Source organism: Microcaecilia unicolor, chromosome 2 (assembly GCF_901765095.1).
Source record: "Microcaecilia unicolor chromosome 2, aMicUni1.1, whole genome shotgun sequence".
Taxonomy (NCBI): domain Eukaryota; kingdom Metazoa; phylum Chordata; class Amphibia; order Gymnophiona; family Siphonopidae; genus Microcaecilia; species Microcaecilia unicolor.
Window position 1 is genome coordinate 31,864,740 of NC_044032.1, and position 15,641 is coordinate 31,880,380.

At 46.2% G+C, this 15,641-nt stretch overlaps 1 protein-coding gene across 1 annotated transcript in view; it reads right to left on the reverse strand.

Annotated features, from left to right (window-relative positions):
• Nucleotides 1-246: 246 nt before the first annotated feature.
• LOC115461842 (CUGBP Elav-like family member 4) overlaps nt 247-15,641 on the reverse strand; it is a 198,824-nt gene continuing 183,429 nt past the window's right edge. Inside the window, exon 9 of the mRNA XM_030191900.1 lies at nt 247-398. Coding sequence (XP_030047760.1) covers nt 247-398 — 152 coding nt within the window. The remainder of the gene's footprint in view (nt 399-15,641) is intronic.

Here is a 15,641-nt window from a genome sequence, read left to right on the forward strand (position 1 = left end):
AGAGTGAGTTATCTTAGCCTAATAACGAGTCCTTGCTTCCGTCCCTTACTGTACCCCCTACAGTAGCAGCAGTAACTTAGCATAATACATAAAGATAAGGGGGAAAAGTATGGGGGGAAATAAAATAACAAACATTAAAAAAAGAGCTTAAAAAAAAAAAAGGAAGGGCGGGTTAAAAAGCAGTTTGATAGGATAAGTGCTCAGAGAAAGCCCTTTCCTGGATGAAGCTAATTGTTTTGATATCTTTTACCCACCAAAGCATTTACTTTGGTTTGTCGCCCGATCCACAAACACTTTCGAGGAGATGACATTACCGAAAGGCAGGAACATCTGCATGAGCTCAGCGTCCCCAAATTCCTGGGGCAGATGGTAGATAAACAGGTTACAGCCCTCGGGTCCTGCAGTGATGGGGAGGCAAAGGAAAGACCATCAGTAGGGAGAAAGCTAGAGATCGAAAGCCTGATGCTGATACTTGAGACCCCTCTTTCTTGGCATAGGCCTCCCCACCCACCCAATTTCTTTACATTTTCTTAATAACAAGTTTCATCCACAGTGGGGCACAACATTTCAAATAATACAATACATGGGCACACTTAGAAATATTATAGGAGTCGATATTCAAAGTGATTCAAACGGGCAGGAGAGCCTGCTGCCTGTTTAAATCACTTGCGCCTTCCCAGGTGCTGATGTTCCGTGAAACTTAACCGAACAGTACCGTTGAATATCAACACTTACTGACCATGTGCCAAGTGGGCAGCTCAGGGCCGTTATAGGGGGGGGGGGGTAGAGCCAGGAGTTATGCGAACGCCAGCACAGAATATTGACAAGTACTTGCATATCTTTTGGGTACCATCCTGCAACGTACTCTGTCCTGCCCTACCTCCCTCCCAACCTTGGTGAGCTCCGATTCTCTTCCCAACTTCCCCACAGCACCAGCTCCAATACCCCTCCCTCTATCCCCTCCACTGACAGCAACTATGATCCCCATCTCTCCCTCCTGCTCGATACCAGCTCTAATCCCCTCCTTTTTTCTCACTCAATCCAGCTACGATTTTCTCCCCCACCCCCCAGAACAAGGACCAAGTTAGAAGAGGGCCCCCCCACCCCCTGAGCCTACCTTACTCTCTGGTGGTCCCTTGGGGCAGGAGCAAACCCCAATCACTCCTGCCCTTAGCAGTTCCATAGCAGAAATGGTTGCCACAACCTGTAGCAGATGTCTCACTGTGCAGTACAGCAAACCTTCCACTAGAGGTCGTGGCAGCCATTTCTACTATGTACCAACCAGGGGCAGGAGTGACTGGGGTTTGCTCCTGCCCCCTTTGCTCCACAAGGGAGTAAGGTAGGCCTGGGAGTGGAGCGTCTTTTTAACTTGGGGAGTTGGTCCTTGTGTGTGGGGGGATTGGGAGGGGGATCAGAGCTGGTGATGGGTGGGAAGTAAGGAAGGGGATCCAAGCGAGTGCTGGGGGGGGGGGGGGGAGGGAGAACATATCAGGGCCTAATTCACTGGCTGCTGCCGGCTGAATATCGACTCGATGCTGTTATTTCATAAACATATACTGAAAACAAACAGCAAACTATAAATAACTAAAAGAAATCTTGTATCATGCTATTAAAAAGAGAAATACATCACAAAATAAAATAAATTGATTCGATTTATTTACTTTATACACTGCTCAACACAACTAAGGTTTCAAAGCAGTTTATCATAATAACGCATAATTAAAATGGTACTATAATAATTATATTAGAAAATCATATAGCAAAAAACAGCTTAAATCATATCCATCCAGCTTTCAACTTAACCATAGAGTATGACGGTCAAGAAACATCAGCTAAAGCTGTGCTTAAAAAGCCATGTTTCCATGCAAATCAGTCGGTGAGGCATTGTATAAAGAAGGTCCAGCAGAGCAAAATGACCTCATTTTTGTTGATAATAAACTAACACTGAATAATGCCATTAAATGAGCAGACGCTGCTGAGAGAACAGTGTTCATGAGGGAACTTGATAACTAAATGAGAACACCCATGTAAAAAGCTTTTGTAGACCAAGCACAAGGAGAGGGACTCAGTGGTGCAGCGGAATCCGTTGGCCTCATAAGTACATAAGTAATGCCACACTGGGAAAAGACCAAGGGTCCATCGAGCCCAGCATCCTGTCCACAACAGCGGCCAATCCAGGCCAAGGGCACCTGGCAAGCTTCCCAAACGTACAAACATTCTATACAATCAAGCCATTGTGACATCACTAATGAGGTTGGCTCTTATTGGTGGAATGAGCCACTATGACATCACAATAGGTTAAATCACTGCTCTATGTAATAAAAGTGAGCCAAGTAGAGGACATAAGTACATAAGTAATGCCACACTGGGAAAAGACCGAGGGTCCATCGAGCCCAGCATCCTGTCCACGACAGCTGCCAATCCAGGCCAAGGGCACCTGGCAAGCTTCCCAAACGTACAAACATTCTATACAATCAAGCCATTGTGACATCACTAATGAGGTTGGCTCTTATTGGTGGAATGAGCCACTATGACATCACAATAGGTTAAATCACTGCTCTATGTAATAAAAGTGAGCCAAGTAGAGGACATAAGTACATAAGTAATGCCACACTGGGAAAAGACCAAGGGTCCATCGAGCCCAGCATCCTGTCCACGACAGCGGCCAATCCAGGCCAAGGGCACCTGGCGAGCTTCCCAAACGTACAAACATTCTATACATGCTATTCCTGGAATTTTGGAGTTTTCCAAGTCCGTTTAGTAGCGGTTTATGGACTTGTCCTTTAGGAAACCGTCCAACCCCTTTTTAAACTCTGCTAAGCTAACCGCCTTCACCACTTTCTCCGGCAACGAATTCCAGAGTTTAATTACACGTTGGGTGAAGAAAAATTTTCTCCGATTTGTTTTAAATTTACTACACTGTAGTTTCATCGCATGCCCCCTTGTCCTAGTATTTTTGGAAAGCGTGAACAGACGCTTCACATCCACCTGTTCCACTCCACCTCAAGAATGGGTATGAAGAACAATCTTTACTCAAAGATCCAACACGGGCCGTGTTTCAGCAAATGCCTGCTTCAGGGTCTGCCAGTCCCCAAATCGCACGGCTTCCAGTGGGAGCGTCTCCATACCTCCCTTTCCACCTGTAGCTGCTGCCAGGCCGACAGTACCATGCTGGCCTCTGTCCTCCTCCTCCTCTTCCCGCTGCTGCTGCCAAACCCCTGAAGCAGTCATGTGCCGAAACGCAACCTCTTACAAAGGCTTTTGTAGACCAAGGTAAATTGACTGAGATGTGTGTAGCAACTGGACCCAATACAGCTCCATGAGTATAGGAAGGGCATAGCCAGACCTTGACAGTGGGGGGGGGGGGGGGGGGGGGGGGGGCGCAGAGCCCAAAGTGGGGGAGAGGGGCACACTTTGACTTGCTGCCATCCCCGCCGCCCCTGCTGCTGTTTCCCCACTGCCATCGCCTCTGCTACATGATGGTACCTTGGCTGGTCTCACATTGCCTGCCTTGCCCTCTGTGCTCAATCGCACCGTGCATGGTCACTCATGCTCAGTTTCGCTAAAACGAGCGTGCACAGCGTGACTGAGAAGAGCAGGATAGGCAATGCGGCATGACCAGCACGGGACAAAGGCTTCCGCAGGTGAGGGTTTGGGACCCCTTCCAGCCAAACCAGGGGCCCCAGAGCCAATTTGGGGGAGCCCAGGCCCCCGTGGTCCCCCCCGTGGCTACGCCGCTGATAGGAGTTATATGCTCAAATGTTTTCTTACCAGTGATGAACCCTACAGCCATATTTTGAACCGATTGTAATTTTTTTAAGCTATAATTTTTTTTATCACCTCCTATTTAGTGGGTGTTAAATGTCCCTGCGTTAATTATAACATGCCAGCTTGCCCGTGTTGTTCTCCCTCCCAAAAATAATTTTAGAAATCCAGTAATGTGCAGGCTAGTGCACGTGAACAGGCAAAATACCACAGAAATGCTGTCATGAATTTATGCGGCACCCTGTTCTAATCTGCATTAATGCCCGGATTCTATATAATACATGAACTAGTAGAAGATCAAATGTGTGAGTCTTACGTCTTGCTACATTAGCATACTCAAAGCTTTAGTAAAAGGGTCCCAGTGTCTGGTGGAGATTATACTTGCTTACTTTATTTTTTGTCTATTAGATTGTAAGCTCTTTGAGCAGGGACTGTCTTTCTTCTATGTTTGTGCAGCGCTGCGTACGCCTTGTAGCGCTATAGAAATGCTAAATAGTAGTAGTAGTAGTAGTACTGTGTACATAATACTGTCATACTTTTGAGGGAAAGTCTCATACAGTCACGGGGGTTATTTATACCACCAATCTCTGCGAGCCCCTATTTTGCGACGATTATAATCATCGACAGTCCCTTCCTCCAACCTCTGTTTTTTTTTGGATATTTTCTTTATATGTATTAGTTCTTTTTTTTGCATATAATAACTCTTTTTTCTTTTGGTAAACTATTTACTTATAGAGGTATAAACTTTATCACTTCAAGATCTCTGCGTGCACACTGTGAACTCATGTTCACAGTGAAATCTGCAAACGAACCTTTTCCGGAGAGGGGAAGGCGGTAGAACGAGAGGACATGAAATGAGGTTGAAGGGGGGGGGGGCAGACTCAGGAGTAATGTCAGAAAGTATTTTTTCACGTAGAGGGTGGTGGATATGTGGAATGCCCTCCCGCGGGAGGTGGTGGAGATGAAAACGGTAACGGAATTCAAACATGCGTGGGATAAACATAAAGAATCCTGTGCAGAAGGAAGGGATCCTCAGGAGCTTAGCCTAGAATGGGTGGCAGAGCTGGTGGTTGGGAGGCGGGGATAGTGCTGGGCAGACTTATACGGTCTGTGCCAGAGCCGGTGGTGGGAGGCGGGGATAGTGCTGGGCAGACTTATACGGTCAGTGCCAGAGCTGGTGGTGGGAGGCGGGGCTGGTGGGTGGGAGGCAGGGATAGTGCTGGGCAGACTTATATGGTCTGTGCCAGAGCCGGTGGTGGGAGGCGGGGCTGGTGGGTGGGAGGCGGGGATAGTGCTGGGCAGACTTATACGGTCTGTGCCAGAGCCGGTGGTGGGAGGCGGGGATAGTGCTGGGCAGACTTATACAGTCAGTGCCAGAGCTGGTGGTGGGAGGCTGGGCTGGTGGTTGGGAGGCGGGGATAGTGCTGGGCAGACTTACACGGTCTGTGCCCTGAAAAAGACAGGTACAAATCAAGGTAAGGTATCCACATAAAATGGCACATGTGAGTTTATCTTGTTGGGCAGACTGGGTGGACCGTGCAGGTCTTTTTCTGCCGTCATCTACTATGTTACTATGTGTTGAACAACAGGACTCAGCTGTACTTATTTTCAGTATAAAGTCTTCACTTAGCTTAAGTTTCCAGGTGCTGGTACTACCCCAACAGGTGCCTGTTTCGCTCGACCTGGCTTTCTCAAGGGATTAGTAGCACTCTGGTCAGCAGGACAGGAGTAAGGGAAGGGCTTTAACGATTTTTTTAGTGCATCTTCCCCCCTCAGTGTCTGCAGCAGGTGCAGGTGCATGAACTCAATGTCTGTACAGAGGGATGAAGCTCAGTCCCTGCTGCAGAAGGACCTGCAGGAACTCAGTTTCTGATACAGAAGGAGGCGTAGGAACTCAATTCCTGCTATACAGGTAGGTGCAGGAGTGCAATCCTTGATACAGAGGGAGGCGCAGGAGCTTCGTCAGTGCCTAACCCCTAGGAGAAAAATTGCATTGGCTCCCAATCAAAGAACGTATTGCGTTCAAAATCTGCACCCTGGTACGCTAAGATGATCTACGGTGAAGCGCCGGGATACATGACTGAACCTATAGACTTACCAACCAGTAACACCACAAGACAGTGGCGTTCCTAGGGGGGGACGGTGGGTGCGGTCCGCCCCGGGTGCACGCTGCTGGGGGGGGGGGGTGCCACGCGCCTGTCGGCTCCGCTCGTTCTGTGCTCCCTCTGCCCCGGAACAGGTTACTTCCTGTTCCGGGGCAGACGGAGCATGGAACGAGCGAAGCCGACAGGCGCGCGGCACCCTCCCCCCCCAAGCAGGTAAAAATGCACCCGGGGGGGGGTGTCCTTTCGTTGGGGGGGGGGGCGCTGTACCCGGGGGGGCGCATCAGTGATCCGCCCCGGGTGTCAGCCACCCTAGGAACGCCATTGCCACAAAATCATCATGAACTTAACTAAATCTCCATTACCCAAGTTGCAAAGGCCTAAAATATGAAACAACCTGTGCACCCAGCTTCTCCTATATAAGCACGCAACTATGGAACACATTACCAAAACAACTTATGACCACTTAAACTTCCGGAAAGCACTAAAAACCAACTTGTTCATAAAGGCATACCCCAATGATCCAACCTAAATGCCTGGACCCTGCAACACAACAAAACCATAACCATATTGGAAATAACTAAACCCTTATTCCTCTTTACGATCCCCTAATGTTTTTGTCTCACATGAACTTCACCCTATTACAACCTCACTCTATTTTGTTCATACCAGAATTGGCAATCGCCACATTGAGCCTGCAAAAAGGTGGGAAAATGTGGGATACAAATGTTACAAATAAAATAAAGTTAATAACTCCCACTGTTACTTGTAAGAAGGAGAAAATATATGGTCTTGTGGTATACCTACATAACGTATTTCATTGAAAACTTATGGGGGGTGGGGGAAAGCCTCAAAATGCTTGGATCAAAACCAACTCACAAGCATTTTGATCCAAACATTTTGAGGCTTTTTCCCCCCCATAAGTTTTCAATGAATTACGTTATGTAGGTATACCACAAGACCATATATTTTCTCCTTCTCACAAGTAACAGTGGGAGTTATTAACATCCTATATAATAAAACGCACCTCCAACATTCTGAAGCTGACTGCATGGCTGAGGCATTCCTGCTCTCTGTATCCATCTCCTGAATTGACATCATGTACTTCCGGGTTCGTCACAAGCAGAAGTGACCAACCACACGAGGTTTCTCGGCTTCAGAATGTTGGAGGTGCATTCTATTAAATAGGATTGGTCAGTTCCTTGAAGCACAGCCAGAGTCCTGCACAGTAACGCTCAGACACCAGAGAGAGGGGGGGGGGGGGGGGGGACTGACACCAGAGAAAGGGAGGGAGGGGGGCCTGACACCAGAGAGGGGGGTATCTCTGTCACACACACACACTCTCTCTCTCTCTCTCACAGTCAATGTCTTTCTCTCTCTCACTCTCACACACTATCTCTCACACACTCTGTGTCTCACACTGTATCACATTCACACTCTATGTGTCACACAGTCACTAACACACTCTCTTGGTCTCATACACTCAGTCTCACAGAGAGTCTGTGTCTCACACACACTCTCTCTCTCGCACACACTGTATCTGTGTGAAACACACTCTCTCTCTCTCTCTCACGCTGTCTCACATATGCACTTGCACACACTCTCATTCTCACACACACACTCTCTCTCTCTCTGTCACAGACACACTCGCACCCAGACTCACTCTCTCTCTCACACACTTGCACATTCACTCTCTCTCTCACACACAGTCACTCTCACATCCACTCTCTCAAACATACACACTCCGAGGAAAACCTTGCTAGCGCCCGTTTCATTTGTGTCAGAAACGGGCCTTTTTTACTAGTTATTATATAGTATTTAGCTACTTCCACCCCCACCCTGTAGGACTTCAGCGGTAGGGGGGACCAGAGCTGAGGTGAGGGGGCACATTTTAGCCCCCCCCAGCGCCGCTGACCCCCCCCGCTGCCATCGCCGACACCCCCTGCCGCCGCCAGCACCACCTCCAACATGTTTGACCCCCCCTCTCTCGACCCGCCATCCATCGCCGTCTGTACCTTTGCTGGCAGGGGACCCAACCCCCCGCCAGCCGAAGTCTTCTTCCTGCGTTTGGTTTCTTCTGAGTCTGACGTCCTGCTGCACGTACAATGTGCAGGATGTCAGACTCACAGAAACAGAACGAAGCCATTCTGTTTCTGTGAGTCTGACATCCTGCATGTTGTACGTGCAGCAGGACGTCAGACTCAGAAGAAACCAAACGCAGGAAGTAAGCAAAGGTACAGACGGCGACGGCGGGTTGGCGGGGGGGGGGGGGGGGGGGGGGGGCGTGGGGAGGGGGGTCAAGGGCCAAATTTACGGGGGCCCAGGCCCCCGTGGCCCCATAGCAGCTACGCCCCTGTTCTACACAAATAAAAGAAATAAATACAGAGGGAGGCACAGGAGCTCAGTCTTTGATACAGAGGGAGGCGCAGTAGATCAAGGTCTGTCCTAAAAGGAAGTGCAGACATTGGGTCTCTGATAAGAAAGAGGTGCAGGAGCTCAGTTTCTGATGGAGAAGGACGTTCAGGGATCAGTCACTATATGAATCTCTTGTTTTTAATACCTTCAGCTTTTAGCCCAGGGATCATCACTCAAATGTCATAACATCGCAGAAATGTAAGCCTGCGCTTAATGCCAGGGACAACAGCTTGGAAAGGCCTTCTGCCACTTTTATTAGCCATTACTCATTCCCCTTGCTGGCAGCTGAGATCTAGCCAGTCAGAATACTGACAGATGCCCATTTAAAGCTCATTAAAATTCCTCGGTCTCAGCGTGATTGAAATTACAGCCTCTCCACAATTCCTTGTATTAACAGAAAATGAACTTCTAATGAGTATTTGCTAAGCACAATTTTCCCCGCTAATTTGCTAAAAAGACTGTCAGGAAAGAACAGCTGATACCCGTATTTCTTGTGCCACTGTGAGTTGGGGTTGGTACGCTCTTGTACTCCAAGCCAGGGGGGTGTTGGTACAGCAGACTAATTAACTGATTAGGTGGTGGGCTGCCAATTTTGCTAAGTCACTTTTTTGAAGCTGTGATGTCCCCAGAGGCTCCCCCCCCCCCCCCCCCCCAACACACATCTTTTCTCTTTTCTTTCCTGATGGTAGAAGCATTCCTGATCTGGCTAAGTTCCTGGGTCTTGTTTCAACCCTTCTGTCCACCTGGTTTTTTTTCCATAGTAATAACAAGGAGCTACACGCCCTTACAGCCAAAGATTACTATACAATCACAGAAAGAAAGAGCTTACTGGAGCCACCAGAAATCAGCTAATTTGTCCCCTGTTTGCAGCCAGGGTCCATTGTACCTGAAATGCCTCATAAGAACATGAGCGTTGCAATACTGGGTCCGCCAAGTCCAGTATCCTGTTCCCCACAGTGACCAATTCAGGACACAAGTACCTACATAAGAACATAAGAGTGGCCATACTGGGTCAGACCATTGGTCCATCTAGCCCAATATCCTGTTTTCCAAACAGTGGCCAAGCCAGGTCACAAGTACCTGGCAGAAACCCAAATCGTGACAACATACTAGCAATCCCAGGGCAAGCAGGTGCTTCCCATGTCTGTCTCAATAGCAGACTATGGACTTTTCCTCCAGGAATTTGTCCAAACCTTTTTTTTAAAGCCAGATACGCTAACCACTGTCACCGCATCCTCTGGCAAAGAGTTCCAGAGCTTAACTATTCGTTGAGTGAAAAAATGTTTCCTCCTATTTATTTTTAAAAGTATTTCTATGTAATTTCCTCTAGTGTCCCCTAGTCTTTGTAGTTTTGGAATGAGTAAAAAATTGATTTACTTCTACTCGTTCTACACCACTCAGAAATTTGTAGACCTCAATCATATCTCCTCTCATCCGTCTCTTTTCCAAGCTGAAGAGCCCTAACCTCTTTAGCCTTTCCTCATTTTCCTCATATGAGAGGAGTTCCATCCCCTTTATCATTTTAGATTCTCTTCTTTGAACCTTTTCTAATTCCGCTATATCTTTTTTGAGATACGGCGACCAGAACTGAACGCAATACTCAAGGTGTGGACGCATTATAGTGTTTTCAGTCTTATTCACCATCCCTTTCCTAATAATTCCTAGCATCCTGTTTGCTTTTTTGGCTGCCATCACACACTGAGCAGATTTCAGCGTATTATCTACAATGACACCCAGATGTTTTTCTTGAGCGCTGACCCCCAAGGTGGACCCTAGCATCAGGAACTACCACTCAGATTATTCTTTTAAATGTGCATCACCTTGCATTTGTCAACATTAAATTTCATCTGCCATTTGGATGCCTGGCAGATCCCAAAATAGTAAAACAGATCTTATGCTGCTTATCTTAGAAATACTAAAAAATGTATAAGTTAAGGAGAAAATCACTGAGAATACTTGCAGTTAACAACAAGGTGGAGCCTCATATCTTTTTGCACGGATATTAACAGCTAAGTAGCTGTGTCCAGACACGATTCAGCTAAATGGTGTGAGTTCCCCCAGAAGAAGCATAGCGAAACAGGCACTGTCGGGGCTTCTACACACGCCAGTCTGAATGATGGAGTTTATATGCTCCCTAAGCTAAGTGTCTTTTGTTGTATATTTATATATTGCAATTACAACATTAGGGTGGAGGTGGTTTTAGTCGATAATTAAACCTATGCATGTTGATAGAGTCACCAGGGGAGTGATATGAATATCCGTGCAAAAAGATTTGAGGCTCCACCTTGTTGTTAATTGCAAGTATTCTCAGTGATTTTCTCCTTAACTTATACATTTTTTAGTAGCCTACATTTATAATAGGAGTAAGTCAAGCCATATAGTTTTTTTGTTTTTGTCTATCTTAGAAATAAGCAGTGGATTTTCCCAAGTCCATCTTAATAATGGTTTATAGACTTTCCTTGTAGGAATTGCCAAAGCCTTTTTAAAATTCTGCTAAGCTAACTGCTTTTACCGCATTCTCTGGCAGTGAATTCCAGAGTTTAATTACACGTTGAGTGAGGAAATATTTTCTCCTATTTGCTTTAAATTTACTACTTAGTAGTTTCATTGCGTGCCCCCTAGTACTTATATTTTTGGAAAGAGTAAGCAAGCAATTCACATCTACCCATTCCACTCCACTCAGTATTCTTACATGCCAAAACACAGCAGTGTTGTGTCCTTGAAGTGTTGATTTTGTGCCGACCCTCCCCCACCACATTCGACCCCCCTCCCGCCTCCGCCAACCCTCTCCTGCTTCCGTCAAGTACCTTTGCTGGCGAGGGTCCCCACCCCCCGCCAGCCGAAGTCCTCTTCAGCGCCGGTCTCCGGCGCGTTGCTGATCTGGATTCTGTTTCTGTGAGTCCTGATGTCCTGCACGTATCTGGCGGTGGCGGAGGAGGGTTGACGGTGGCGGGGGGGGGGGGGGTGCTAAAATGTGCCCCTCACCTCAGGCTCTGGACCCCCCTCCCACTGAAGTCTGGCTACGCCCCTGGGCCTAACAGTTAGTTTCTAAAATGTTGAGATGAAAGAATAAGGCAGTGCGTTTTTTTCTTTATTGAGTTTTAGTTTGAATGTCATAGCCCAGGTATCCATATTGATGAACCTGTTTGGGCAAGAGGTATATTATTTTTGTTACTGATGTAAATGTTTGGAATATTATTTTATAGATGCGTATACGCTAGTATGCTGTGCCCACTATTTGGCAAATATCCACAAATCACATGGCATATCTTTGTGGAGTGTATTTAAACACTGTACATAAGTACATAAGTACATAAGTATTGCCATACTGGGAAAGACCAAAGGTCCATCAAGCCCAGCATCCTGTTTCCAACAGTGGCCAATCCAGATCACAAATACCTGGCAAGATCCCAAAAATGTACAAAACATTTTATACTGCTTATCCCAGAAATAGTGGATTTTCCCCAAGTCCATTTAATAACAGTCTATGGACTTTTCCTTTAGGAAGCCGGCCAAACCTTTTTTAAACTCCGCTAAGCTAACCACCTTTACCACATTCTCTGGCAACGAATTCCAGAGTTTAATTACACGTTGAGTGAAGAAACATTTTCTCCGATTTGTTTTAAATTTACTACATTGTAGTTTCATCGCATGCCCCCTAGTCCTAGTATTTTTGGAAAGCGTGAACAGATGCTTCACATCTACCCGTTCAACTCCACTCATTACTTTATAGACCTCTATCATATCTCCCCCTCAGCCACCTTTTCTCCAAGCTGAAGAGCCCTAGCCGCTTTAGCCTTTCCTCATAGGGAAGTCGTCCCATCCCCTTTATCATTTTCGTTGCCCTTCTCTGCACCTTTTCTAATTCCACTATATCTTTTTTGAGATGCGACAACCAGAATTGAACACAATATTCGAGGTGCGGTCACACCATGGAGCGATAAAAAGGCATTTACAATCTCTTAGGAGCGAAGGAGTCTCAGCTGTTGTAAAACTATAACACTTAGGACTAAATTCTATAAATGGTGCCTAAAAAATCAGCATTGAAATTAATAGCACTTAGCACTATTCTATAAATGACACTTAAAGTTAGGCGCTGTTTAAAGAATAGCGCTTAGCGCTGGAACTGCGACTACATTTAGGTGCAACCATTTACACCAACGAAACTACTACTACTACTACTATTTAGCATTTCTATAGCGCTACAAGGCATACGCAGCACTGCACAAACATAGAAGAAAGACAGTCCCTGCTCAAAGAGCTTACAATCTAATGGTGTAAATCGCCACATCTAAATTAGGTGTGGATCCTCTATATTCTATAACAATATGCATAAATTAAAGGAACACCCCCGATCGACCCTGACCTTCCTATGGCCGCACCCCCTTGTCAGGCCCACATGTAAAATTTACGCGTGGATCCCGTGCCTAAACATGCACACATAAATGTTTATTAAAGCCAGTTAGCAATAATTAGCTTGTTAAAATTCCAATTATCGGTGCTAATTGGCTCATTATTCAATTAAATTGCGCATGAAAATTGGCCGCACACCCTAATTTGCATGCACAATTTTTAGAACTTTTACAGAATTCAGGTGCTAGTGGACAGATTGAAGGTCCCTGTGGCTTGAGTTATGGAAGGAACCACCATCTGTTTCCCCTGGCTAAGGACTATTGCTGTTATGTCTGGATTAAATGAAGGGGAGGGGGTGTTCTATCAAATTTAAACCCTGCCCCCACTTCCAGGGGGTTGTGAATAGAGGCTCATGGCACCATAGGCCAGTAGAGGCTAGATCCGATTATGCTGAATGCCCACAAGAACACAAAAAACTTCCTGACAAAAACCAACAAATATACCTTCAGTGATGGAGATACCATGATTTCCTTTGGTGGCTTGTTCCAATGACTAACGTGCCCTTAGGTTTAGCAAAATCTTTATAGATGGCAATTTTCAAACACTGTTTATCTGGAGAAACACTCATCTACCTAGCCAGCAGATGGTGCATGTTTATTCTTAAAGCTGGTATAGAGGACTGACTTCTCTTTCTTTTAGTTGGCACACAGATAAGTGCCTGTAGTGACGTAACCAGTTTTTATTTGAAACTTGACTGTTTTGGGCTCTGATTGGCCCGGAGTTTGAAATTACTCTGTTGCTTCAGTCCTAGTCCGGGAGGAAAGAGAGACAGATCTCTTTGCTGAAGCTCTGCGAACTGTTCTATATCCTGACCTTCCCAGGTACTATTTAGACAGTATATAGATGTTTAGTTAGTGTTATAATTGATCCATATTTCAGTTACCTGTTATTGTTTGCTAATTGCACATTTTTTGTTCATTGTTCCAATGTGAGAATAAACACATTTGTTTGTTCATTCTGCCTTTCTGGACTGATAAAGAATCCTGGTGGTTTGTGTGTTGGGTCTGTAAGTGCTTTCTGGGAACTGTGGGACCACTGGGAGTGTGGCTCCAGTAACCTAGAAATCACTGGGGATAATTTGAGAGCAGGAGACTTGCCCTGGGGCGGTTGTGACCTAGTCGGTGGGAGGAGGGTGCTAGTGTAGAGCACAGGCGGCAGATGCAAGTAGACCTGAGCTGTGCTGGGGATAGACCCTCTAAGTGGCTTCGGGGTAACCCCAGGTGGGTGCAGGTTTGGGGGGCTGGGGTCAGAGTGGGAGTGGTTTGTCACAGCAGAAATGTTCTGACTTACCACTTTGAATAGTACTCTTTTGGGGACATTTTGTGTATTTCTTGAAGTTGGAAGGCTTGGGAAGGAAGTAATGGGGTTGTGTATGGTTACCACCATGAGCCCTTCGGCGACAGGGACAGGGTGTGATGTTACTGCAAACCTTGCCATGTTGAATTTACAGTATATGTTAAGTTCAATTAGTTTGTTACCACTAACTGGTAAAATTCTTAACTGTTAAATATTATTATACTGTTATATGCTTGGAAGTTGAACATGGTTCCTTGGGTTTTGGCTGGGTCTGTTCGAAGGATTAATAAAGGGTTTTAATTGAAAGATAATAAAGCTGTAACTGGATGTTTGCCACAGACCATTTTGTTTTTGAGTCTTCCTTTTGCTTGCTATTTTACTTGTTTTGTATGAGGGAAAATGGAGAGTGCGAATGTCTCTGCTACTTCAACTAAACATTTCCTGTGACTGTTGATCGGTCTCTTGAGAAAGTTTTGGCCCATTCTTCTCATACAGAACTATTTCAGCTCTGAAACTTGAGGCTTCCTTGCTTGAACAATTGGCTTTAAGCCTTGCCACACAATTTCAACTGGGTTTAGACAGTGCATTTTTTCTAGTGAAAAAGGTGCCGGTACTCAAATGCTAGGCCATCCTTTAGGGGTGGGGTGATCACTTACGGTCCCACCCCACAATAGCCAGGCCCCTGCAGAGTGGCGTTCCTAGGGTGGCTGACACCCGGGGCGGATCGCCGATGCGCCCCCCCCCCGGGTGCAGACGCCCCCCCCCCCGGCAAAAAGACAACCCCCTGGGTGCATTTTTACCTGCTGGGGGGGGGGGGGGGGGTGCCGCGCGCCTGTCGGCTTCGCTCGTTCCATGCTCCCTCTGCCCCGGAACAGGAAGTAACCTGTTCTGGGGCAGAGGGAGCAAGGAACGAGCGGAGCCGGCAGGCATGCGGCACCCCCCCCCCAGCGGCGTGCACCCGGGGCGGACCGCACCCACCGCCCCCTTGGTACTCCACTGCCCCCGCAACCAGTCACAGAATCTATGACAAGGCAGAATTGTTGTGTAGAGCCTGAGCTCTTTCATTAAAACATGGGGACCATGAGTTAGTTTAAGCAGACAATAGAAAAGGTGCCGGTACTCAATACCCCCAAGTACCCCCTCAAAAAAAGCCCTGGGTTTAGATCAGAATTGTGATTTATCGTTTATCATTTATAACATTTGATATACCGCTTCTCTTGTGAACAAACCAAAATGGTTTAAAATATAGAATAAAAACAAATTAAAATGACAAAACATAAAGACAAAGGGAACTTCATAATGTGATAGTAAAGCTCATACACTCATTACCGGACATTCATTAGCACAGACATTCTCCAGATTCAGATCAATCACAAACACTGTCTAAGAACTCAAATTACAACTAAACATTCAAAATATAAAATCTTTTCTTCTTTAGCAGTCCTGTAGTAGATTTACTTGAATGAGTATATTTGTTTTCTTGAGGGATGATCTGCTGGATGACAGGACAGTATATTTGCTACATTACCTCCCAAGTGAGTACTATTGGTGGACTCCGCTGAATTTACACTGCATCGAAGCGATATTATTGCAAGATTTTCTTCTCTACCACTGCACCTATATTTTGTGATCTTCACCACAAGTATTTGA